Source organism: Balaenoptera acutorostrata, chromosome 1, assembly GCF_949987535.1.
Source record: "Balaenoptera acutorostrata chromosome 1, mBalAcu1.1, whole genome shotgun sequence".
In the NCBI taxonomy this organism is placed as follows: Eukaryota; Metazoa; Chordata; class Mammalia; order Artiodactyla; family Balaenopteridae; genus Balaenoptera; species Balaenoptera acutorostrata.
This window is the reverse complement of record NC_080064.1, coordinates 143220830-143247711: the sequence shown is the minus strand read 5'-3', so window position 1 is coordinate 143247711 and position 26882 is coordinate 143220830. Positions and strand designations below refer to the sequence as shown.

At 46.8% G+C, this 26882-nt stretch overlaps 1 protein-coding gene across 3 annotated transcripts; it reads left to right on the top strand.

Annotated features, from left to right (window-relative positions):
- The first annotated feature begins 1750 nt into the window (after positions 1 to 1750).
- Positions 1751 to 25734, top strand: RGS8 (regulator of G protein signaling 8). 3 transcript variants are annotated; one of them, XM_007175188.3, is made up of 7 exons: positions 1751 to 1828; positions 1974 to 2046; positions 3959 to 4087; positions 6522 to 6623; positions 7642 to 7706; positions 24155 to 24321; positions 25544 to 25734. In XM_007175188.3, exons 3-7 carry the CDS (start codon positions 4062 to 4064, stop codon positions 25724 to 25726), a joined length of 543 nt encoding a protein of 180 aa, XP_007175250.1. In that variant the 5' UTR covers positions 1751 to 1828; positions 1974 to 2046; positions 3959 to 4061; the 3' UTR covers positions 25727 to 25734. The 3 variants fall into 3 exon arrangements, with proteins under 3 accessions (XP_007175250.1, XP_028020572.1, XP_007175249.2); XM_028164771.2 differs by lacking the exon at positions 3959 to 4087; XM_007175187.2 differs by lacking the exons at positions 1751 to 1828; positions 3959 to 4087 and having other exon boundaries at positions 1847 to 2046.
- The last annotated feature ends 1148 nt before the right edge of the window (positions 25735 to 26882 follow it).

Here is a 26882-nt window from a genome sequence, read left to right as displayed (position 1 = left end):
AGGGGCACTGTGGACATTTTCAGAGAGAGACAATGAGTTACTGTAGAGGCAGCAACAGAATTTTTATTTCATCCTGTCTTCAGGCAACGTGTGGTTGCAGCAGAATCAGTGCCCTGTGAGAGTACAGGTTATGCACCAATAGATCTGCCAGGAAAGACTGGGTCCAGGTGTGACGTAGTGGAAAAAGCTCTGCTCTAAGAGTCATAAGAAAACAAGTTCTGGTCCTTGAGCTGGCCTCTGACGTGTTGTGTCACTTTGAAAAAGGCAGGTCACCTTTTCTACCCTCAGTTCTCTGATCTGTGACACAGGGATAATAATACTCTCTCTGACTATGGCATGGGGTTGTCCAGTGACAATACATGACAACGCTTTCTACGTTGTAAAAGGTTCAACAAATGGAATCTAGTATCTTTATTATAAAAGCATCACTTTCCATAGAGATGTCTGCTGCCTTTAGCAAATGCTGCCTTCTGGGTTTCAGAAACGATTTGCAGCAAAGTCTAGGTACATTTGGAGCTAGGTCCTGGGTGGGAGCAGGAAGCTCTGCCTTAGAGACCTAGAGCGGAATGGGGAGAAGGTAAGTAAGCTTTATCCCAGGGCAGCGGTTTGTAAACTTTAGCATGCATTGGAATCACCCGGAAGGCTGGCCCCATCCCCAGAGTTTCCAGTTCTGTAGGTCTGGGGGTGGGGCCTGAGACTTTACATTTCTAACACATTCCCAGGTGGTGCTGACGCTGCCGGCCCAGGGACCACACTTGGAGAACCGCTGTACTAGGGCGAGCAGGAAGAGAGAGTCCTCCTTCTGGAACTGAGCTGGGCAGTGTAAAGATCCATGTAGGTAAGGTGATTTGGAAGAAAAAAATGCAGAAGACAGAGAAATAGAGACAACATGCAGATTGGGCAGAACAAAGGGAAAAGTCTCATTCCGTAACAAATGCAGGTAGGGGGAAGTTGCTAGGTGATGGATGAGGGAGAGAGGTGAATTTCCACTGTAAGGAAACCCAGGTGAGAGGCAGGAGCATCGACTTGGAAATACATGTGTCTGGGGAGGTGGAGATTTCTCGTTAGGCAGTGAGGAGTGGTGTGGTTGGTGCTGGGGAGCGGGACGGGCTGGGAGAGGCATGCCACTGCAGAGTAAGAGGGACAGCTGAGATGTGGCAGAGCGGGGTAATTTCAGGGCTGTGTGGTTTGGCTCGGTAGTGCAGCACAATAGACATTGGGAGAAAGGGGGTGGAATTTATATGTGTGACCTGCCCCGTGGCTTTCTTGCTGTCTGCATTTATCACATCACGTCACACCCAACAAGACAGCCCCCTCCTCCTGGTTCATTAGGAGACTTGATTCGGCTTGGCTCCTGCTGTCAGCAGCTGTCTGGGGCAAGATCTTTACGCTCCCTGCTCCCTAAGCAACAACCAGCCTTCGGCCAGCAGCAGAGCGTATTAGAAGAGGCCCCCTGGACCCTTGATTTTCAGCTCACTGGTGGCGGGAAAGAGTTAATACCTCTGGCTTCTTTGCCCCCTGGGCAGCCTCTGGGTGCAGAGGAGGGCAGCTCTGGGCTGTGGGGACTTCCCCCTGAGCTGCTGAGCTCCGGCCAGAGGAGCAGGGAAGCACTTAGTGAGGCTGAAGACGTAAGTGCGGGAGGAGTGCCAGGCGAGCTCTGCTCAGGGGCACCTCCTGTATCCTGCCAATGAGGATGGGCGTGCAGACTGTGCCTGGGAGCTGAGCCGCCGCCCGCTGGGTGTAGGCTGCTTCAGTATTTACCGAATGTGACAAGCAGAGAGCAGAGCTTTCGGCGGGGCCGCTTGCTGCCCGGCTCAAGTGGTGGGAGGTGTGTTGTGCATGTATGCAATGTGAATATATGTGTGTGTGTGCGTGTGTGTGTGCGTGTGCAAATGTGCCTCTGTGTTCATGCACACATGCCCTTCACCCGCCAAGGATTTGCTTGCTAAGAGAAAGATCTACTCTTTCCCCAGAGCTCCTTACCCGCAACCTCTCTGACTATCCCGTTGGCAAAGACCCGCAGGCCATGAGGACTGGTCAAAGACAGTGAGTATTGCTTTGGCTTCTCTCTTTCCTCTCTGGGTGCCCGTGTGGGCTGATTGCATTATGCATATTTAATTAACCTGTCTCTCCATGCATATTGATTGCTTTCTTCCCGCTGAGGCTCTTAGTTTCTCTTCCCCTCTTTATAAATCTTTGCTCTTTGCTTTTAACCATTTTTTTCCCTTGAGTATCCTCGCTTTCCAATATGTCCCACCCTGTCTGCCCCAGAGTCACCTGTAACTTGATGCCCACTTATTAGGGCACATGGAGCATGGTGCTGTCATACCCTCGGCCTTCCTGGGCTCTGGGTGACCCCAAAGTCTGTCCCCTAGAAGTCGAGGGCCAAATGGGATAAGAGCCCCTAGGTGCTGGGATGAATGAGAAAGGTGGGGTCAGAGTATCCTGCAGATTCTTACTTAATCGACTTTAAGTTAATATAAGGGGTGGTGGAAGGGCTGAAGGGCAATGATGGCCAGTGCTGGATTTGGAAGAGAGAGGCAGACATCTCAGCAGCTCTAGGAGGCCAGCGTGGATTAGCAGTGGGATGGGAAAAGCGACAAGGCAGTGACAGGAGACCAGGTGATAACTGCCCCAGGTGACCTTGCCTGCTGTGAATGTGGGTGATATAGCACCTGCTTCTGCTGAGCCCCAAGGTAATAAAGGAGGCTTCCCCCTCCTCTGGGGCTATATCCCACAGGTCAGAGAAAACAAGGCTAAGGTACCCCAAACAATGATTTCTAGAGACCCTTACAGCTGTAAAGGGCTTTGATTTCCCGACTTCTGGGCAAGCAGGTGTATGCACGGTTAGGACAAAGATTAAGGAAATGTCCTTGCTGTCAGGGAACACAGCCTTGGCTCGGTCTCCCAGAGATGAGCCTTTACACGAAGTCTAACTAAATTTTTTCCCCAGTTTTAACAAAGCAGTCTTTTAATTTGACTGATTATAGTATTATTAGAGAAGGTTTTTTTCAAAAGTATTTGTGAAATGTTCTAGGTAATATCAAAATAATTTCACCTGCATAGGTCGTGTTGGAACCTTATCTATCTAAATTAAGTTTTTTAAAAAATGGATTCTATGTTTGGTGTCACGGTTCCCCAGGGGAACCCTTTATTGGTGGGCTGCTCTCCTCATGTGTTTTTTCCTATCAGTTTCTTCTGTGGGAATGAAGGGTTTGATGCTCTGAGAATGGGACCCTCAGGAGAGACAGATTATTAGTCTATCAGGCCTCCACCTCAAGACCCCCTTTCCCTGATGCCCTTCCTGCTTCGGTTCGGGAACAGGCCAGTCTGCAGAATGTGGAAGGTCAGACAGCCTCCATATGGGCAGGAAAGAGTGACTTGCATATTCATTTCTTCAGCCTGTGCCTGTGATCCCTGCAAAGGAGCAAACCTGAGTGGTGACAGTGCCTGACAAGCCTCCCTTGGAGTTCTTCCAAACCTTCCTCCCGCTCACGCCCTCCCCAGGCTCTGGCACTCCCACCTCTGGGACACGTTCCCTTGGAGGAAGGTGAGAAGCAGCCAATCAAAGGATTCTGGAGCAAGTGCTGACCACTCCTCCCCCACCCAGGGCTGGCTGGTCACTTGGGTCCCACTCGAGTAAGACACAGAGAACTGTAATTTTTGGCTTGCCACGCCTGTGCTTTCCTCCCCGGGGGCTCGTGTCCCACTTTACGCTGATGGCCAGTGGCTGGGGAAGCAGGACCTCCTGACCAACAGGCAGCAATGTGAAGCCACCCAACAACTGGTCCTCATTCACCCCCGGTTGGTCACCCTTGCTCAGGACCAGCAGATGTTCGTGGGGAACGGGGTGGGTGTGGGGGGAGGTATTCCGTTGGCAGAAAGTCACCTGCGAGGACTTGTAGTGCAGTCAGATAAGAGAGGGGGCCCGCTCTTACAGCAGATTCTTTGATTTTAGGTGAGAGGACGTGAAAGGGTAAATCCCTGTGCCCCGCAGTCTTATCTCCCGCCCTGACGTCCCTGCACACCAGCCAGAGGGTTAACCGTAAGCGGGTGCCTGTATGGCCGCTTTACTGATGCCACGCAGGTAACTGATACTAACCTCTCTTCTCGTCCCTGCCACTTTCCTCTTCCTCCACCTTCCCACCTCCCCTGCTGTCTGAGCCTGCTCCAAGCCTCCTAATGCCGTGGGTGGACCACTGGCGTCCGTCCCCCAGGCCTCCTGTGTGGACGGCGCTGTCTTTCCCCGGGCGCCCCTTGCAAAGTTGGGGCCTTGCAAGCAGCATCTGCAAGGCCCTCCCGCACTCTGCCGGGACTTATGGGGTGGGACTGTGCATGAGTGTGCATGGAACCATTTAGGGGTCTCTGAGTTTCCGGGGTAGAGAAGAAACATGAGGGCAAGTCTAGTCTTTTTCTTAAGTGACCTTAACCTTTGACTCTTGCTTCTGCTCCTATTATTTCAGGCCTGTCTAAAAGGTTAAGTCTCAGACAAGATGGAAAATAGAACTATTTTGCCCCAAAGAATATTTTGTGGAAGATTTTTGCGAACTATTTGGGAGACTTACTGTTGTCTTGGTAACAAGTAGCACACTTTACCCTGGCCCCTGCTAAACCTTGTTAAATGGCTTGCATGGATGTGCTGTTTTTTGAAATCCTCTTAATTGCCCTTTAGGGGCATCGACCTGACTCTTCAATGATTGATGTTTCTGAGGCACCAAGGAATGAACCGACTCACTCTTAAGTCGGTTCTGGCCTGTGGTACAGCCTGGGCAGGACCTGCACTTGAATTCATGGAATGTGATGACTCAAGGGCCCTTAATCAGTTGCCACAATAGCCTAGTGCTGGGGCACCCCGTGATTTGTAACAGTGAGTGGACATGAGATGCTCACTGTCAAGGAAGGGAGAATGGCTGTAGCCAATATTTTGAAATGCCAGGAAATCGATGGCTTCACAATGCACCTGGCTGAGATGAGCGGTAGGGGCACAGATTGTGCAGAAGAGGAGATATTTCTGAGAACTTGAATGTTCTGGCCTTAAAAGACTCCTCGGAGATGGACTGTGGAATACAAGTGTTGTCCATCTCTGCCAAATGTAATACCACCCCCGTAGACATTTGTTGGATAAGATTTCTGTGAACAATTACCAGGGTCAGGGATGAAAACCCATTTGAAGTAAAAGAAAGAGCTTGAATTGGATCTAACATCTCTGCCCAGGTCCAGGATTTGAGAAAATGAGGAAGGGAAAGCCAGGCTGGAAGAACTTCCTTTCAACAAAGAGAATGACATCTTCTAGGACAATTTCCATGGCAAACTGTTACCAGTGTGCATGTGGCAGTCCCCTTTTATCAGTCACTCTTAAGTCCTGATTATCCCAAACCCCTCCCTCTTAGCTTTACCCTCCATCCGAGGAGTTGCCATGGTTAAAGGCCAGGGGTCAGTAAACTTATTCTGTCAAGAGCCAAGGAGTAAATATTTTTGACTTCGTGGGCCATACGGTCTGTGTTGCAACCACCCAACTCTGCCCTTGTGTTCAAAAACAGCTTTAGACAATATGTAAACAAATGGGGTGTTGCATTCCAATAAAACTTTATTTACACAAACATGTATCTTGCAGGGCTGTAGTTTGCCAATCTCGGTGAAAGGTAAAAGTGGCCTAATATTTAGAGTCAGAAAGAGACATTAGCATAATTTCTCATTGGATCTGCCACAACAAATAACTACTAAGTGTCTGGTCCTTAGGAGAATAAAAAATATGAGAAATCTAAGCATGCATGTTACAATTTTACATATGTTGATTGAGATAAACCAAAGTATAAATAGGTGTATGAGAACTTAGTTAAGTGAAAGTACTGACAAAGAGCACCCTGGTTCTTAATGGCTGATTGTACCCACAGCTCCTCCCCACCTGTAGGCATCAGTCCTCACTGGTCTGTAGCCATTCATGTATAGCCTCAGGTTTGTGGGATCGGTAGGAAGGACCTGAGGTAGAACTGACCTGCACTGAAGCCCCATACTTTGCCTGTGCTCTGAGATTCTATGACATGCATCCCTGTATCATGCAAGCATCCCTCTGCTCTCCATATGGGTACCACTGGGGCTCTGTAATCAGGAGTTACTGCTGCTGCTGCTGCTACTTTGCCCTCCTAGTGGGAGAGCGAAATGTGGATTGTTATTATGTCATCACTGTATTTCCTTTCCCCACAGAGAATCCTAATTTAGAAATTCTTCCAAGCTAACGACCTTCATTGACTTACCATCAACTTGCATGTCAGCTTTAAAAAGCATTAAGCCTCTAGGGGTAGGGGACCTATTACTATTCCGGTAGTCAAGATGGGGAGTGAGTATTGCCCTTGATCCTCTAGGTGTTTCTCCTCTTGTTTATGAGATCTTCAGGGGCCACCTGGGGAAGGAGGGGAGGGGGCAGTGCTGGCTCCTGCCACAGGAACTCCAGGGGCGCTTTATGGGGCTGACAGTTATTATTATGACAGTTCCCCATCCTTCTGCCCCTGTGCTTGTTGCAGGAACAAAGGGATGAGGACTCGACTGGGATGCCTGTCTCACAAGTCCGACTCGTGTAGTGATTTCACAGCTATTCTTCCCGACAAACCCAACCGTGCTCTGAAGTGAGTAATATGGCCACACAGCATTCCCGGGGTGCCGACCATGGGATGCCCACTGTGGGACTATACAGCCTCGTCTTCTCTGGTAGATGGCTGAACAGATGAGCCGAGTGACAATAATTTCCTGCCTCTTGGCAGCTCCTTTTATATCTCTGAACATGAATGAAAAAATGTTATATTCCTTTTCAAAGTGTATGGCTTAACGATCTCAGAATAGGGACCCTCTTTTTCTCCTAAGAAAACCATATCATGCACCACCCTTATAAAGCTGCAGTGTAGGATACTTCTTGGTTCTACTTAGTTGTCAATCTGAGCTTCTCAGTTTGGAAACAAATTACTGAAATCTACTCTAAAATTCTGCTTAGGTTCAGATAATCTGGATTCAGTGCCTATACTGTGCTAAATGATGTCACAGATGGTACCTCATTTAACCCTCACGGGGTTCTGTGATGGGTGCCGTTATTCCCATTACAGATGTGAGGAAACTAAGGTGACAGTAAGAGATGGAGTCAGGAGCTCAGCCTAACTTTTTCTAAGTCCAGTTTCTTTCCATTGTTACTGTGACATATTAATTAATTAATTAATTAACTAGAAGTATAGTTGGTTTACAGTGACATCTTTATTTTTATTTTTTTAGATTTTTTTTTTTTTTTTGGCTTGTGGGATCTTAGTTCCCCAACCAGGAATTGAACCTGGGCCCTCAGCGGTGAAAGCCCAGAGTCTCAGCCACCGGACTGCCAGGGAATTCCCCTACAGTGACATCTTTAAATGATGCGCTTCCTTAGTTTTGCTTTTTAGACTGAAAGCCAACATAGTAAACTTACAGAATTCCAATCCTGAGATTTTTCCATCAGCTGCTTAAGAATATATACATTTATAGCGACAGGATTGTAGGAATCCAGGTATGATCTTCATTTGCCCTCCATTGTTTTGATTTATTCTCCTGAGCAAATCTCAGTGGTGGCTGAAGGAGAGGAGGTCGTTTCAGAAATATTCAAGACAGATGTTTCTTCTTTCCTAGGAGACTATCCACAGAAGAAGCTACGAGGTGGGCAGATTCCTTTGATGTGCTTCTCTCCCATAAGTGTAAGTAGAATTCAGGTTTCATCAGGTCTCGGCAAATCATTCATTTTGTAAAAGATGCATCAAATACCTGCCATGATCCAGGTACTGTGCCTGGTGTCCAAGACAGCTCCAGTCACTGCCCTCACAGAGCCTCCTGGCTAGAGGGCCTATAGACAAGAAAACATAATTTAAATGCAGTGGGAAGAGGGCCCTTATTTTGTATTCTGAGCTGAAAGGATGGTCCCAAGGAGCCTTCATGTTCTCAGCAACTTTAGCAAGAAAGAATTTGGCTTAGGGCGTTGCAGTGATGTGCTCAATGGGAATGACAGTCTAGATTCCATCCAAAGCTTGTTTTATAAACTAAGATGACCTCCCCCCAAGTCACTGGAGAGCCTCAGGTTACTAATCAGTCAAATGAATATTCTATGCATTTTGTTATTGACTTGAGTTGGCAGAGTTTTGAGTTTTCTTGTCCCTCCTTATTTGGGGGGTTTACTACCCCAGCTGTACTATACCCCTCAACTTCCGACTGGGTACAAGTTTTATTGTACACACTTCTGCTATCCCTCCTCTTCCATTTTCCCCTTTCCTCATCTTGTATGCCTTCTGTTTCCCACAAAGGCAAAAAGAGTTGTGCACTTTGCAGCGTGGGAAGGGCATTTTGATGGCGGCCAGACTTTTCAGCTCTTGCTTTTTTCTTATCATAAGCAAGTCCAAGTTCCTTGGGCTTTACATCCTAGTGGCATGAAAAACATGGGAGTGGGAGAATAGGAGTCAGGAAGTGTCTTTTGAAGAGAAAAGAAGGTTTTACACAGACATTCAGGGCTCCCCATAAATTCATCTTGCTGATATTAGAAGTCCTGATTGATCTGGGAGCAGAAGGGCTTCTTTTAGTTTACAGCGTTGTTTCCACTTACTTGGGGGGCATAATTCTGATACAACAAAGTGAAGGGCATTGTATGGTACTCACGCTTGTGTTCTTGATTTTGACCCAGCTCGGCTACCAGATAGTTGATGGCCTTGATGGAGTCCCTCAGTCTTCAGAAAATGTCTTTAGAAGTGATTTTGCTTTCATCTGGATGAGCGGTTCCCTCTTACTATGCCCCTCATCCTAGTACTAATTAAAGAATGCTTTTGACTAGATTTTAAAACGAAATGCAAAATTTAAGAATAAGCACATATCGTAGCAAGTAATTTTGTGAGACAAATAGTCATTTTAGTGTTCTATGGATTACACTTAGGAAAGAAAATAAAGCAGAAGAGAACAGCACATATAACATATGGCTATACCCCCAAACAGCAAACTTCTGTGGTGAATCTGCCGAGGTAATGGAATATGTACGATAATACTTAGGATTTGATAGTTGTTTTTTATGGGGCGATTCCGACTTATTTTCTGGAATCACATTAGGCTAAACAAGTGTCACTATCAATTTACACCTTCTTTCCTGGCTGGATTTGATTCAAGGTCATCTTGAAGTTTGGTTTCTATTTCAGCCTCATGATTGACTCAGTTTAAGTCACTGAGGCCGTTTCCTCATTCTTAAATGGGGATGGAAATACCTGTGTGCTACCTGTCACCTGGGTGTGAGAATCTTCATGAGAGGACAACTTTAGATGATTTTGGGTTCTCTATGCAAAGGTGTTTTGTAAGAATATGGTGGAGTTTTTCAGAAATGATGCTTGTATTTCTCAAATGAAAAATAACTGTGGCTTGAGAATAAAAATTCAAGTTTCGCTGCCAACGATTAACGTGAAGCCTTTATAGACAGAGTTTATGATGGTAAAATTAGTGGATGGAAGCTTACGGTATGTTTGGATTGCTGCGGTGATTTAGAGGTTTAATTGTGTTTGTTTGACTCAATGACTTTGAGAGCTAAAGACACTTGGTTCTGCTTCTATCAGGGGTGCTTTGGGTTTCCAGGAATGCAATCACAATTTTCTGAGTTGGGGATTCCACTAAGGAGTGTTACAAGCCAACACCAGATTGCTTCGCTTCTTTGTAAAGAAAAAAAAAAACAAAAAACAGTACAGAAATAAGCTTTTTGAACTTTGAAGTTCTGTGCTCCTTCTTGGAGTCTGATGCTCGTTTTTATTTCTGTCTAGTACGGAAATAAAAAGCCAATGGAGTGAATGTCTTTGAGAAGCAAGGGGCTTTTATTCAGGGGCCTCTGGCAGAATTGCAAGGTTCCCGTGAAGCTGTGGAGGGTCAGAGCCCAGCCTACCTCCAAGAGTGTTGACAACTTTCCGCAAGTCTAATTAATTTGGGTTAGTACTGTGACTCAGTTGGGGCTGATTAAGCTTTTCCAAAGGGATTACAGGTGTGCTGGTCTCTTACGAGGGACAGCAGTTGATCAGAGGTGTGCAGGGCTTTCAATTAAAACAACAAAGTGTCCTAAAAGAAAGGAGAATGACTGAACGACTGGGCCACGGAAAAACGCATGTTATCTAGAGCCCACTCCCTGGTAATTCTCCAGGCAGCTGTCCTCCCTGAGTTTTCTATTTCGGAAAATTCACATAATTGTTCTTGTTCCCGTTCTCAGTTTACAGAACATCTCTGCCATCCTGCTCTGCCTGGATGTTTAGGGCACTCATTTACTCTAAAAAAGGTGTCCTGAGTCTTCATTACAGACAAAATCTATGCTAAGCAGCTGATGGGAGAGGGGCCCCAAGATGAACTGGACAGTCCTGCCCTGGTGGAGAACGCAGGTTTCCGAGAAAACAGACATAGATACAGATAACACAAGAAATAAGGCCACGTGCTAAGACTAGGGGGCCTCAAGATTTCAAATAGAATCCTGACATTCAGTGTTCCTCTTAAATGCCACCTTGTCGATGTTAGACGTCCTCACCGATCCGGAGCAGAAGGGCCGCTTTTGGTTTAGAGCATTGTTCCATTTAATCAGGGAGTGTACTTCTGCAGAATTAAGAACACTGACTGGTAGTCAGACCTCTCGATTTTGACCCAGCTCTGCTGCTAAATAGCTGGGCAGCCCTGACGGAATCCTTCAGTGTCTTGGAAAATCTGTTTCCTCATCTCTACAGTGAAGGATCTGGATCCAAGGGGGCTGGATTGAGTTCTGCCCTATTGTTCTAGGATGCTGTCTGTACCAACCACTAGGATTGGCAGTCACTAGTCACCTACGGCAGGTGGTTTGAGACCACGCTGCCTGCAGGGTTATGTAAAACTGCTTGAGAGGGCTTCCCTGGTGGCGCAGTGGTTGAGAATCTGCCTGCCAATGCAGGGGACACGGGTTCGAGCCCTGGTCTGGGAAGATCCCACATGCCGCGGAGCACCTGGGCCCGTGAGCCACAATTACTGAGCCTGCGCGTCTGGAGCCTGTGCTCCGCAACAAGAGAGGCCGCGATAGTGAGAGGCCCGCGCACCGCGATGAAGAGTGGCCCCCGCTTGCCACAACTAGAGAAAGCCCTCACACAGAAACGAAGACCCAACACAGCCATAAAAATAAATTAATTAATTAAAAAAAAAAAACTGCTTGAGAGTTGAAATGGCTTGAGCAACCCGATGAGAGGCGAAGGTACCTGTGTTATGAAGCTTTCTCCTCTCCTTGGCAGGATCCCACGGGGCAGGGATGCACCTTGCGGGTTCAAATCTCAGGAAAAAAAGAAAGCAACTTTTACTATTTTTTAGAATAAAAAAATCTGGAACGTAAATATTTGGGGAGGAATTTTATTTCCAATTACATTTGCTTACAAGTGCAGCGCAGAGCTAAAGATGCACCCGTGGAGGTCTGGGAGATAACCACTTGCTAAGTGCTCTTTTTTTTTTTTTCCTAACTAACAAATGAAAAATGAAATTGAAAGTGCTGATGGCTTCATTAGATAGGGAGGGATTTCTAATGTGTGTTAATTTGGCATCTTTCTCCTGTTCATCCAGCGACAATTATAGACTTGCTGTCTGTGTGTGTGCACCTAGTCTGTCCCCAGGGGCATGTGTGCGTGCGCCCACCTCTGCAGTTCATACTCGGGAGAATGAAGGCTCCCAGCTTGTGGGAAATCTTTTCTGACAGGTTGCTGGAGAGCACAAAATTCTGTGTCTTCTGCTTTTATTCCTCATGAGGTTCAGGCATATGCTTGTTATTTGTCCAGCTTTTAGTAGGACGTTCAGTCCTTAACTCTGAATCAATTCTCCCTCCTTCCCTCTGCCCCTCCCTCCTGTCTTTGTTTTGTTTTGTTTTGTTTTTTGACGTAAAAGTTGAAATTCATCCCAGTTTTAAGGTGAAGGTGTAGACAGGGTTTCTTCCCCCTTTCTTTCAGCCTGATCCCCCACCTGGATGACAGAGCACCTCCCCCTGGGCCTCCACGTGGTCCTCAGCTTTGTTTCATTGTTTGCAGCGCATGGGGGGTCCAGGCTGACCCGTCCCTGCCAGGCCAAGGGAAGGCTAGGTTCATGGACTAGTGTAATTGAAAGCTGCTTTACATGTGCAGAGTTAGTATTCATCTCTGAGCAAAAGAGAGCAGTAAAGAAGCTTTTAGTTTAAAAAAAAATTAGCCCCTTTGGGATAACGATTGAGATATAGAAAAATAGAATGAAGTGACCTGGTCACATAGCAACCAAGCAGAAAACCCCACACAAGCAAACACTAAAATTATCAGCTCATGAAATTCCTTACTTGTTCATGCAAATGGTCTTTAGCTCTAGAATGTACCGGTTAACAAACAGATTTCCACCTGTCACGCAGCTCTCCTCACATCCCTCTGCAAGCCGAAAGGTTCTAGAACAGTGTCACTCAAAGTGGGATCCAAGGAAGGCAGCACCAGCAGCTGATGAGCTGATGGCAGCCTGTGAGAAGTGGAAATTCTTGGGTCCCATCTCATACTTACTGAATCAGAATCTCTGGGAGTGGGGACCAGCAGTCTGTTTTTGCTCAAGCCCCCCAATAATGTTGATGTGCGCTGAAGCTTGAGAAACACTGCTCCAGAACACAAGTATGGGAAACTATGAACCTGGAGCCTCCTGGCGGGGCAGGTGGTCTGTGCTTTCAAAGAAACACGCTAAAGACTGTACTGCCGTTCTCCAAAGTTCTGAGGCAGCACATCCCTTTAACGAGACATCGTCCATGTATTGCAGAGTCCACACATGTAGCAGGCGTGGTGGAGAGTGTACACAGTAAATAAACAAATATGGCAGGTGTGCTTTCTGCATAAAGTGAGGATAAAAGTTAGAAAGAGGTACTCGAACTAGAGATGGATAGAAAAGAAACTTCTCCTCCTCCTTGCCACCCTCTCTATATTGCTATAATTTTTATTTGCATCCAGGAACACGGATGCATTTAACCTTTATAGAAGGAGTGCCAAGAATATCCAAGGCAGCTATTAAAAGCTTGTTGAAAAAGGTTTGAATGAAAGTGTTTGGACACGCATTCTCTTGCTTACCAGCTGTGACCTTTGGTAAATCGTGTAAACTCTATTAACTTCACATTCCTCATCTGTAAAAGGGGAGTGCTTAGACTTACCTTGTAGAGTTGTTGCAAGGATTAAATGTGACTGCGGTTGTGAAATGCTAAGCATGATGACTGGTACATGGTCGGGGGCTCCATGAAGGATAAATGTTCTTATTATTTTTATTATAACCCAACATTAAATTCATGGAGAACGCATGCCTTTCGTGACTCCTATATGCTAGAGATGGTGTCAGCTTCTTGATCCCATTAGGCAGCTTGAGGTTGAACTCTGGGGGTAGGGTGGGGTTCACGTCAGCACCACCAGTGGGCTTATTCCAATCTCATAATACCTCACCCCCTTTTGCCACATGAGGTTTTGGCATCCCTTCTTCGTACTGTCCCAACTTCCCCTCCATGTATGTGAGAGCATCCGTCTGGGATGTAGTTTTTAAAAGCCCAGTAGGTGAATCTGGTATGTTTCCTCTTCGAGAGTCCCTGCGGTGTTGTTATGTCAAACCAACCAGAAAAACATTCCTAAACACTTAATTTTTGAAATCTTTTAGGCCGTGGACTGGTGTCCATGGGATTTGATAATACTTCTCTTGTTTTAAAGGAGTCATTTGTGAATGCTAAACTTTCACCCTATTTGGGGTACATCTCCTTTGTCACCCCTTTAATAAAAAACCCCTTGCCAGTTTCTTACAATAGTTGCAGATACAGGCTCTACCACGTTTTTTCTGTTACTTGACTCAGTTTCTGCTTGATAAAATAAGAAGGAACATTGGACTAGGAGTTGTAAGACCCAGGCTCTCCTTCCTCTTCTGTGACCACGTCCTAGGAATAAGAAGCCATGCAACCCCAGGGCCTCACCATTTCCCTGTGTTCCGTGTAGGGCTGGATCATAGGATGTCCCATGTCTTTTCTGACTCAAAGAGTCTAGCAACCAAGTCCTACTACTATCATAGTCTATCATCTTGCTATATATATACTAACGAAGTAGAGATCATTGAAGAAAATTACGCGAATCGCAAGACTGAAGTACAATTAGCATACTAATTGCTTGCCAGTAAATGTCAGTAACTGGAAATAGTTTGTTCTGTAAATAATCTTCCTACCTAAATCTTCTTAGCCCCAGTTATTTGCTTTAACACCTTCATTTTATAGATAACAGAAAAGAAAGGCTTTGATCCTGGTGCTTTTCTCATCACAAATTTCAAATTAGTGAGCTTGGTTTTGAATCAAAGAGGTTTTGACTTCGTCATTAGTATATGTATCCTAGATTTTATGAATGTATTGTCCTCTCCTCTCCTTTGTCTGACCTTGGATCCATTAACCAGCTTATTTTTTCCCAATTGATCAGGGATGCAAGAGGACTCTGGTCTTTGGGACTATACTTTAGCAAACAGAAAGCTAAAAAAAAAAAAAAAAAAAAAAAAATCATTCTTGTGATCTTTTTTTCCAAGCCTGGGAACTGAACTAGGCTCAAGCCCACCCCCAGTGCCAGCTAAATCAGGGCTCCTGGACCTTGAACTGTTACCTAAGCCACCCTCCCTGCTGCACCAGCTGCACTGCTCATTCATAGTGACCCAGTTTCTTTTCTTATGTAAGCACCCTGCATCAAAGAACTAGAGGGAAGATGCCGGCAGCAGACAGCGTGTGCGGCCGCTGGAGTGTTCTTGGAGATGCCGTGCTTGCTCGGGAGGATGCCGAAATTCTGTCCAGTGTTCCAGGAACTGTGGACACCATCCTTTCCTTTCCTGCGACTCAACAGACACTAATCTCAAAAATGTTTGATGTTCTTAAGTGTCTTGACTTAGAAGGTCATGCAGAGAAAGCCAAAGTGAAATGAAAATGAAATGAAAAAAAAAAAAAAAGGCAGATCCTCCTGTTTCTCTCTCATTCTCCTGAACGGTTACTCACCCATCATCTTTAAGTTACCAGGGTCATTTTTTGGTAGTAGGCATGTTACATTCTGTCCAGTGATTCCTTAAGCCAGCAAAGTACAGGAATAATGATCGCAAACACATGTGGAGCAATCACTGTGTTAGTGTCAGGCTCTGCATGCTGTTTACGTGTATTAACTCACCTCCTCCCCACGGCCCCATGGGGGAAGTACTGTTAGCATCTGCATTTCACAGAGGAGAGGACTGAGGCACAGAGAGGTTAATCATCTTGCTCAAGGTCACACAGAGCCAGGACACAGCCCCAGGCAGAATAGCTTCAGGGGTCAGAGAGGAATCACTCTCCAGCAGCCTGTAATCTGTGGGGGTGGTGGAGGGGGGGACTCTACTTCTCTGAGTATTGGGGAGGGATCTGAGTCTGGGATACCCCAGGGGGGTGAGTGGGTAAGGGGGGGTGGATGGTGCATGGCAGGTGTGGGCAAAGGAAGCACAGCTAACATAGCAGCTCACTCTGAGAGATGCCAGTAGATGCTGATGAGCCTTTCAGAGATGAACCGGCATCCTGTATTTTAACCAACTGCAGTTTATGGACAAGCAGAAGGGAAGGAGAGGGTCCTGGTGGAGAGAAGGGGAAAAACGGAAGGAGGAGAGAAAAGGGACGGAGGACAGAAGAAAAGGGAGAAGAGCGGGGAAAGATGCTGAGGAGTTAGGGAGAGGACCAGACGAAAGGCTTGCTGGGAGGAGGCGGGAGGTGATAGAAGGGGGAGGAAAAGATGTAGATGGGAAGAAGGAATCCTGCTGTAGCCTCATGCAATTCCTTGGCTAGGTCACATGAGCAGGAAAGTTGGGCCAGGTTGGGGACAAGTGGTCTGTACACAGAGGCCCGCTGCGGCCATCTGCTCTGGGGCAGGGGAGGGGCTCCCGCAGCCATGGGGCGGTGGAGGGAGGCTTCCACCCCATCTCACTTCCATTGTTCCGGGATAAAGTTTCTCTTTGCACAGTGACCCTCCACCCTGCCTTGCTCAGAGCCGGCCCTGGGAGTACGAAAGGATGGGGAGAGGGGCTGAGAGGGGAGGGCAAGCAGAGGAGGAGGGGATCCCCACGGTCTGTGCAGGCCTCCATGAGGTTTTCAGTGTGTCTTTGCTGCAATGCCGCTTCTCGGGTCCAGACCCTCCTAGGCCTTTCTCCCCTCCTTCCTCATCTCTCCTCAAGCTCTTCCCTTGAAATCCTGGTAAATTTCAAGTGCTACATTTTGCTTTGTTTGCCCTCCCACTCCCTCTGAAGCCTGCCCTGGAAATGCAGGCAAACACAGTTTGGATCAAGGCTGCCCGTGAACAGGATGCACCTGTACAAGGTCACTCAGCTGTGCTTTGTTAGAGTGTCCCCGGGCCAGGGTGGGGGAGTATGCCTGTCTGCTCTCTGAGGTGCCCCTGCATCCTGGGAGGGACACGTAGGGTGGGTATCAGAGCTGCGGGAAAGAAGAGAGTTTAGACAGATTCCAGGTTATGAGTGGTACCTAATGGCCTCCATTGTCGCCACAGAGGAGGTGATGGCAGGTGTTGTCCTGCCGGAGAATCTCCAGCTCTGTGAGCCAAATGGTGTGTTTGGCCTGCTGTGGCGTACTTGCAGCATACTGTCTGATTTGGGGTTATCGTCCAGCCCTCCTTTAGAGGAAGTGATAACGTGGGGCCTGCCAGTGGTCACCAGAGGAGAGACAGGCAGAGTGGGCTCGGAAGTCGCGTAGATGTGTGTGTAAATCCACCTCCCACCCCTTACTGTCTAAGGGACCACAGACGTTTCACTTAAACTCTCCAAGGTGAGAAAGCCTTGGGCTTTGAGATGTTAAGCTGTTTTTCCAAGGTCACACAGGATTCAAACGCAGGCTGTCTGACTCCAGAGCCTCTGCCTTGATAATAGGGTTGGTGTAAGTTGATATGTAGATTGGATACCATAGAACTTGGCCTGGGGTAAGTCCTTGATGTATAACGGCGATGAGGAGGAGGAGGAGGAGGATGGAAAACCATCGTCTGAGAGCTGTGTGTGTGACACGGGCACATCAAAGTTGTGATGGGGGCACAGAGCAGAGCACTAACCCTACCTGGGAGAGTTCATGAGATCCACCACCCTCGCTTTCCAGACGAGGATGCTGAGACTCAGTGAGGTTGAATGTGCCAATTATGGGCAGCCTGCCTGTGATCAGAACTGGTGCTTCTGGCTGAGACACTGGTGCTCCTGCACCAGGAGGGATGGGCAGGGTCAGTAGGCTGCCTCAACGGAGCTGCCAGACAATTGCAATCTGAGTATGAGCTCACCACACATTTTACTCCAAATCCCCATCCCCACTGAGTCAGTCTGAGCTGCTGTAATTCAGTCGGATGCTACTGCCCATGCCCATTCTTATCTCTATGTTGTTCTACTCTCCGATACTCCTCTGCCTCCCTTGGTGACTTTTTTCATTTCCTCCCCACCTCATCTGTTGCCATCATTCCTGGAAATGTCGTCACTGTTGTGTTGTTGCTTGAGGCCTCCTTGTCTCGTGCTGTGCAATGGCTCTCCCTCCCCGGCTCTCCAGTCATCACTGGCGCAGGCGCCCCTCGGGCCCCACCGTTGTGCAGAGCTGGAGAGTGGACCACTGTGTCACATAAGAATGCTGGCTCTGCAGCTTGGCATCCTTGCCACTTGCTAACTGCGTGACCATTGGCAAGCTATTTAACTTCTCTAAGTTTCATTTTTCTCTACTGGGAAATGGTGAAACTATCAGGACCTATGCTGTGTATTTGCCACGAGGTTCACAATGCATTTGGTGCTGCGCCTGGCCCAAAGTGAGTGCTCAATACCTATTTGCAGAGGTTATTTTAAAAATGCCTTCTCTAACTTCAACTTTTCTTTACCTCCAGCTTAGCCTCTTTCTTTTTTAGTGTCCCAACTGCTGGTGCCTTCCTGCTCTCCAGGTTCCATTTGCCAGCCTGGAGCTGATGCTCCTGTCTTTTTTTTTTTTTTAATTTATTTATTTTTGGCTTTATTGGGTCTTCATTGCTGCTCATGGGCTTTCTCTAGTTGCGGCGAGCGGGAGCTGCTCTTCGTTGCACTGTGTGGGCTTCTCATTGCAGTGGCTTCTCTTGTTTTGGAGCACGAGCTCTAGGCGCACGGGCTTCAGTAGTTGTGGCACGCAGGCTCAGTCATTGTGGCTTGCGGGCTCTAGAGCGCAGGCTCAATAGTTGTGGCACACGGGCTTAGTTGCTCCGTGGCATGTGGGATCTTCCCGGACCAGGGATCGAACCCGTGTCACCTGCATTGGCAGGCGGATTCTTAACCACTGCGCCAGCAGGGAAGTCCCTATGCTCCTGTCTTTGAATGACAGGGACACCCCCAAACTAAAAGGTCTTGCTCCTTTCCTGGTGCATCGTAACCCTCTCCAGGAACTGAAATCTAGGTCTTCGTAATGGTTTGCCTGTTTCCTACCAGGGTCCTATTCTTTTTTCTAGAGTAGCTGTTCCCAGACTCTTTTCACTCTCATAGGTGTCCCCACCACAGTACATACTACATTTGTAATTATTCAATTAATTATTTTAAATGATTGCTTAATGTCTGTTGCACTAGACTAGCTTGCAAGTTCTGTGAGGTGGTGACTTTATATGGTTTGATTCTACCGTATCTCCAAAATCTGGCACATGGAGGCAGACCACCTGCAGGGCCTTCATCCCAAATTCATAAAGAAGATCAAAGCTGTTCAACCGTGATGCATCTCAAATATGTCCCTTCCTGGACCATTTCTCTCTATCTCCATCTGCCCCCCTCTCTTTCTCTACTTTTGACTTTCAGGAAGTCAAGTTCATCCACTTCTTCTTGAACCCTTTCCTTCTCTAGAATCTGCCTTTACCAGATACTGTTCTTTTGCCCCTTTAATTGCTCTCTTCCCTTGCTCTTTCCCTTCTGCTTGCAAACACACCTGGAAAGATCTTGCTTCAGAGTCATATGGACGGTAGGGAAACTTGGCTGTTCCTGCCAGCTGTGGGCTGGAAAATGTATCTGACTTCGTAAGTTTTAGTTTCTTCCTGTGGAAAATGAGAGTGGGTCATTTGTGCTATCTGTGGATCGGCACTGCTGTGAAAATAAATTTAGCTGCTGTTTGTAAAATCTCCAGCAAAAAGCATGGCGTATAGTAAATAAATAAAACTCCCTGCCCCAGATCCTAAAGAAAGAAAGAAAAACTGTACCATTTCCATTTCCTACCACTTTCTCCAGCTAATATCAGATGGGAACTCCTTCAACATCCTGCACCCAAACTAGAAACTTTCCCGCATCCACGTGCAGCCTTTCCTCTTCTTCTCCATCACAGCGCTGTTCTCAGGCCTATTTCTCCTACCTTCCTGGAGGCAACATTTTATCAATGAAACTTTCTTTTCGTTAACTTCAACTCCTCCCGCTCAACAAGTCTTTTCTGGCCAGATCAACGTTTAATCACACCCAAGGCTATCTTACAAAAACCCCACGACACACAGACACACACAGACACACACAGACACACACAGACATACACACACACACACCCCCCAGACCTCTTTCGTGACTTCTTGTTTCCCTCCAGCTGTGCTGTCTGATCTCTCTACTCCCCTTCTTGCAAGAGGCATCTGAATTCATTGTTTCAACTTCCTCCCCCCTCATTCCCCACTATACTTACCACAATATGATTAGGGCTCTCATCACACCACGAAGACTGTTCTTGCCAGTGGTTCCAGAATCTTGTCACCGAGTCTAAAGACCACCGCTTCTCAGACTGTATCTAGCTTGACCTCTGGGTAGCGCTGGACACAGTGGCCACTTCCTCCCTGAAATGTTCCCTTCCCTGGCCTTTTGGAATGCTGTGTTATCCTTCTGTCTCTGGCTCTTTCACAGGCCTCTTGGTGTATGTCTATTCTACAGGTAGGCTCAATAATTTTAGCATTATTATTATTATTATTAAACACTAGTCTTACTAAACTATTTCTGGTTACTCAAATAAACCTTTCTTAATTGTAGGCCTCTGTGCCTGTGGTTCCCCCCTTCTGCAAGCCTCTTCTTCCTCTTTCCCTTCCTTTTTCACTTAGCTTCCTTCTCCTCAGCTTCACATCTCAGCCTAGAAGCTTCTTCCTCCTATAAGACTTCCCTCTCCCCCTCAGTTCGGGCTCGGGCGCCCCCCCTGGGTACTTTCACAGCCACCTACGCTTTCCCTAGCATATCACTTATCATCTATACCATAATTACCATAATTATGTTATCTTGGCTCAAATTGCTCTGTTACTGAAAGTTCTGTGAGCACTTAGTTGTGCCTGTGCTTTGTGCCCAGGCTCTTAGCAGAATGCCTGGGTCACATAATGGGTGAAAGAATGAATGCATGAATGAATGAGTGGGGATGGCCTTACTGCTCTGTTGGATTGGTAGTTAGGCTATCTTACTTTTTTTTGGTTAATTTTTATTTATTTATTTATTTATTTATTTATGGCTGTGTTGGGTCTTCGTTTCTGTGCGAGGGCTTTCTCTAGTTGTGGCAAGCGGGGGCCACTCTTCATCGCGGTGCGCGGGCCTCTCACTATCGCGGCCTCTCTTGTTGCGGAGCACAGGCTCCAGACGCGCAGGCTCAGTAGTTGTGGCTCACGGGCCTAGTTGCTCCACGGCATGTGGGATCTTCCCAGACCAGGGCTCGAACCCGTGTCCCCTGCATTGGCAGGCAGATTCTCAACCACTGCGCCACCAGGGAAGCCCCTATCTTACGTTTTTAAATGCTGCATATTATTCCTTGTGTGAACTCAGCCAATCCACTTCTCTAAGCATGTTTCCTCATCTATAAAGTGGGAAGAAGTAAAGCAACGTTCCTAAGGGTACTCTGCAGGTGTCATCTCCTTTAATCCACACAAAGACCCAGCAAAGCTGAGATCTGATGCAAGGAGATAACGTCTGTACCTTGGGTAGGGTGAGGCCACACAGTTTCCCTAGCAGGGCGATCCTCTCTAATAGCATCGAGGAAGGCAGAGAGGTAATTTTCTTGATCTCAGCTTGCTCACAAGCACCCATTTTTGCTCGATGGAAAGCAGAACAAAATCTAACACAAACAACAAACTAAGTTTTCAGTTCAAAGAATTTAGTCTCGTCTGGTTTAAAAACAACGGGCTCTTCAGAGGCACTCTTCTGAGTCACTTTACATTTGCCCCTTTAGATAAACGCATAGTGTTTTAGGGTTCCCCCAGCCCCGCACCTTTTCCTTCCCACACCCTGACCGCAGCGGGAAGGCAGCAGGGGAGGGCCTCTGCCCTGTGTCCTCCCTGTGTCATGGATCGTGTCCCTGGCGCTTATCACGTGTGGACTGGTCATTGCTCCGAGGCCACGTCGCGGAAGCAGCCCCGCCCACGCCCCTTGGCTCTCACTGGCACTGAGTCTCAGAGGCTTCCGCAGCTGCAGGTGGTTTTCCCTCCCACCTCTGCCTGTAGCCTCTGACAGGCATGCTAGCTCTCAAACCCCTGTTCTTTTAGAGCCTGAGGAAACTTCTAGAGCTCCTCTATGAGAACTTGGAGGAGACAAGACATGGCAACAAGAGCACCCACAAGGGATTTTATGGACAGGGATTTTATGATCTGTTCTCTGATGTATCCCAAGATTTTGAACAGTACTTTGTTCATGAGTGGTTTTTTTAAAAAAAATTGTTGAATTGAATGAATGCTTTTCAGAACATCTCTCTGCCTAATTAGTGCCACGCCACTGCTTCACACTCACTTTGATTCTGAATTTATCTCGGATTTCTATGTCCTCCTCTCAGGGTTTTGAACCCAGTGCAGGAATGAGGGCCAGTGGGGCACTGAGCAGACCTTTCGTATGAGTCTAAACTGTGTTACTCTCCTCCTGCCTGGCACAGGGACAGTTTTATTTCCATCCTGCCTGATGGGAAACAACCTTATATCATATTCTGCTTTCTCCAGACTCCTTGTCTTACTGTTCAGGTGACCATGTGTCCTGGTTTCTGCCTATGGTGGTCATGGTTTATGTCTGTTGTCCCTGTGTAATTAACAGAAGTGGCCCCCTTGACTCCCAGAAATGTCCTGGCTGGGGTGGTAAATTTCACGGCCACCCCTACTTTTGTTAAACACTTTAAGCTCAGGCCTCCACACTTAGATTTCTTTGTGATTTAAGGTTTAGCTTTGGGATTTTCATCAACACCCTTTTCTCTCCCAAGTTCCTGGCTCTTACAATTAAAAGTCTTGACTTTTATAACTATGGTTCTAGGGTGGGCATTAAGATGTCTATTTCGGGGCTTCCCTGGTGGCGCAGTGGTTGAGAGTCTGCCTGCCAATGCAGGGGACACGGGTTCGAGCCCTGGTCTGGGAAGATCCCACGTGCCGTGGAGCAACTAGGCCCGTGAGCCACAACTACTGAGCCTGCGCGTCTGGAGCCTGTGCTCCGCAACAAGAGAGGCCGCGACGGTGAGAGGCCCGCGCACCGCGATGAAGAGTGGCCCCCACTCGCCACAGCTGGAGAAGGCCCTCACACAGAAACGAAGACCCAACACAGCCATAAATAAATAAATAAATAAATAAAATATTTTTAAAAAAATTAAAAAAAAAGTCTATTTTGAAAGATAAACAATGACTTTTTAATTAGGAGAAATAAAAATGTTTCAGAAAAGTAAAAACAAGCAGTTAACTATGTCAGCCACATGGCGCCATCAATCCACGGAATGATGGCGGACAGTGCCCGGGCCTAGCGCCTGTGGACGGACCTTCGATGCTCAGGGGAGTCCGTCACCCAGAATTAGGAACTGTTAACATACGGTCCTTCTAGTAAATTTTAGAAAAGAAATAAAACATTATAGCCAGAGTCTTTTCGTTTAATTAATTAATTTTATTTATTTATTATTTTTGGCTGTGTTGGGTCTTCGTTGCGGCGCACGGGCTTCTCGTTGTCGTGGCTTCTCTTGTTGCGGAGCACGGGCTCTAGGCACGTGGGCTTCAGTAGTTGTGACACGTGGGCTCAGTAGTTGTGGCTCGCGGGCTCTAGAGCGCAGGCTCAGTAGTTGTGGCGCACGGGCTTAGTTGCTCCGCGGGATGTGGGATCTTCCCGGACCAGGGCTCGAACCCATGTCCCCTGCACTGGCAGGTGGATTTTAAACCAATGTGCCACCAGGGAAGCCCCCAGCCAGAGTCATTTTTAACCAATGCAGTCACTCCTTTATTTTAGGCTGTATCTGTCCTTCCTCTGAGGACAGTTGGTAGAAAGCTATAGCTCTTATTTGATTTGAGGAGCATGCGTTAAGGGTTAAGATAATTTATCAAAACTATTTTCAAATAAAAACATCGGCTGAATGCATAGGCTCTCAATGAATGTTGTTTCCCTTTCCAAATCTATGTGATAACCTTGCTCATCTTATTCCGATTGGAAGCTCTGTTTGGCCATACGCATGACATTGATTAAGAAAAATGCAAGGATATGTTAATCATTAAATCATTTAGTAGAAAAATTATAACTAATCTTAATTAAAATGTATAATTTGATAGGCAAGATCTTTTAAAATAAAGCATCCATGGAATTAATCATTAAAATATGGGGCCTCAAAAGTTTTTTAAAAGAGGCTGAGAACCCCTTCCATATAACGGAATGGTTTTACAGACTGCATTTCAGTGGGTGTTTACTTTCAGACATTTTTCTGATAATAGTGAAGGATTTGCCCTGAGGCATTCACTGCCCCCCACCCCCCATCAGTTTGTCTTGTGACAGATTGTTTTTTCAGGTTGACTTGGATTGGTGCAGGGAATGGACTACGTATATTACTTTGGCCTCATTAGAAGCACAGGCTCACCAGTAGACCCAGGGGACAGCCAACTCTGCATTAGGGGACAGACAGTCACCACCGAGGGCTGATTAGAAGTGACCAGGCCTTCCCATAGTCATTATTCCTATGGCTTCCTAAACATTTCTCCAGAATATCACTATGATCCTTGAATGAGGAGCATGGCTTGCCTCTGACGCTACCTGTGTGTTTAAGAGACTGGAGTCTTCAAGAGGATGTGAAGGAGAGCAGTGAGGGCTGGACAATCAGGGCCGCTCTTGTGTTATGACTACCTTTCTTTCTTCTACAGTTCTTGGACTTAAGCCTCTTCCTATTTCTCTTCCTTTCCACTTCCCTCCACATCCACAGATGGGGTGGCTGCGTTCCGCGCCTTCCTGAAGACGGAGTTCAGTGAAGAGAACCTGGAGTTCTGGTTGGCCTGTGAGGAGTTCAAGAAGACCAGGTCAACTGCAAAACTGGTCTCCAAGGCCCATAGGATCTTTGAGGAGTTTGTGGATGTGCAGGCTCCGCGGGAGGTGTGTTGGCGGTGGGGTCTTGTCAGACCTCCATCCATTGCTCTCTCTCCTTGCTGGGGTTTGAGCCAGGTTTGATGGGGACTTTGTTCTGAAATGAACCTCACTGCTCTGACGGCTCTTGATACAAAAGGGATCACTTTTAAGGTGCAGAGCCCAGGGATTCTATAAAAAGGAGCTCTATTGGGAGTATTTTAGCTGTCTGTCAGTTAAACATGTGCCAGCAGGAACTGTGTTTCTATAGGGATTCTGCAAGATAGATGCCAGTAAATCCATGTTAGTTTTCCTAGTGGAAGGCAGCATGACTTGATGGAATGAGCATGTACTTTGGAATCTTGTTCTAGTATCAGCTCCACTACTTACTCGTTGTGTGATCTTGGTCAAGTTACCTGGTCTCTCTGAATCACATTTTCCCCAATGTAAAAGGCTATAATATCACCTTTCAAGACCACTCTGAGTATTAGGAGTCAAACACCTATTCAATATTTGTCACTGCTTATTAATGAGTAATTATAGTCATTTATATTATTTTATGATCATTTATTATAATTACTTATAATAATAATATGAATTTCTATGTACTGCTATTCTGAGTTATAAAACAGAGTTTTACCTGGGAGAGTTTTATAGGAGACAAATATTTGTTGTCTATGAGTTTAGGTGCATTCTATACCTAAAACTCTTCAATTATGCTTTGACTTGGGATGCAGGAGGTCTTTGGCCAGGGGCCAGAATGCTACAGGTTCCTTATAAATGCCGGTTGGAACAGAGATGTACATTGTAAACATAGTCTTTCTCCCTGGGGTATTTGTTTCCTTAGCAGCTGAGAAAGGACAAAAGGGCAAGCTTACTTTAGGGAACTGACATTAATGCTTGTCTCTGGTTTAACTCTGCCTGACATTGCGAAGACCCATGGATTAAGAGTTGAGTAATTTGGGGTTTTGCCTTGGCTGTTACTAACTTTCCATAGTAAATTAGACCAGCTTTTTAGTATCCCTTTTCTTCAGTACCTTTATCTATAAATTGGGATGAAGAATATCTGGTCTTCAGACCTCACAGGATTCTTCCTGGGATCAAAAGGGATGACCTTCAGGAAAGCAGTTTGAAAAGCATGAATAACCTTACATATTTAAGATGCTGTCATTAATAATTATTATATAGGACCAGCTGCCAGGCACCTTGGCCCTTGAGGGCCTGTGACCATGCTCTCTGTTTGCGTCTCCAGGTAAACATAGACTTCCAGACCCGAGAAGCCACGAGGAAGAACATGCAAGAACCCTCCCTGACTTGCTTTGACCAAGCCCAGGGAAAAGTACACAGTCTCATGGAGAAAGACTCTTACCCCCGGTTCCTGAGGTCCAAAATGTACTTAGATTTGCTGTCTCAAAGCCAGAGGCGGCTCAGTTAGACCTCAGATGGGGACTCCTGGAGATCACCGGCTTTCCCCTCCCCTTGCTGCCAAGACCATATTCTAATGTGAAATGTCATAGGTGTTCAAAAGCAGTGGCATTTAGGTTGGGAGCCCGGGAGTGAGGAAGGGATGAAGGGCCATTCCAAAGTATGATCCAGCCACCAGAGCTCGGACTCTATTCCATTAACCCATGTTTGTGTTTTGGTTAGTGGTAGTACCTTGTCGCTGTCACCCTTCTCTGGGTGGGCAACTTGCCCTCCATAATGCCTTGGGTCATCTCCACTAAGAAGGCAGATATGCCATGCTGGGCTAATCTGTAAATAATGCAAATGCAATTTCCACCACTTCCACACCCTCCTCAGTTAGGATTCCTGACTCTCTAACTTGTCCTATACTCCTGTGAGGAAGAGCTAGAAGACTCTGGCTTATGTTTGTGATTTGCCGTCACAATGTAATAGCCGGTCCCGCGTGCTGGGACCTCACGGTTTAGGAGAGAGGTCTCGGTGGAATCCCAGGTTTCTAGCGCCGTCACTGATAGGTGGCCTCTGAGAGAAGGGGCACACTCCATGGAGTTGGCTGTTTCTTCCATTTGCATAAGACCAGTGTCACTGCCCATCTCAGCCTAGGAAATTCACACGACTCCCATACCCTTGCAATTCCAGAAAGGGTCTTGGGAGATGTCCTTCACCACTTCTGATGTGGAACTGCTATTGAGAAAGAGACAGCTTGCACATCTTCCTCAGTTCTACCAAGAAGTTTTCCGGAAGTTGAATGAGCAGGGAATGTAACACCAGTCGATTTTGTGCAGCAACCTCTCTGTTGCTTAATGTATTGTCTGCCCTCACCTCCCTGTGGTATCACACATCACTGATCTCTTAGAATGAAGGAAGGCTTGGTAAAGGGAGGTGAATTCCCCTAGCATGGACAGCTCTCACAGTGCTTGATACTTCCCCTGTCTCTCCCTCTTCCCCCCCTCCATGCAGGTCATGTAATTCCGATGGGGGAGAATGGGAACTTAGGCTGTAATTCTCTTTCCAGCTTGCTTCCTGGGAGCATGCTTTTCTAGAAAGGTTCCTCTCGTGGGGGCCATCTTGGCTGATCAGCAGCTTCCTTCTAGACTTTTTGGGATTGAACGTGGAACAGGAGGCGCGGC

Coding starts and splice junctions, on each gene's coding strand:
- RGS8 (XM_007175187.2), top strand. CDS start 1,859: ATGTGTGTGTGTGCGTGTGTGTGTGCGTGTGCAAATGTGCCTCTGTGT. Junction 7,707..24,154: donor TGTGCTTCTCTCCCATAAGT/GTAAGTAGAATT, acceptor CCACATCCACAG/ATGGGGTGGCTGCGTTCCGC. Junction 24,322..25,543: donor ATGTGCAGGCTCCGCGGGAG/GTGTGTTGGCGG, acceptor TTGCGTCTCCAG/GTAAACATAGACTTCCAGAC.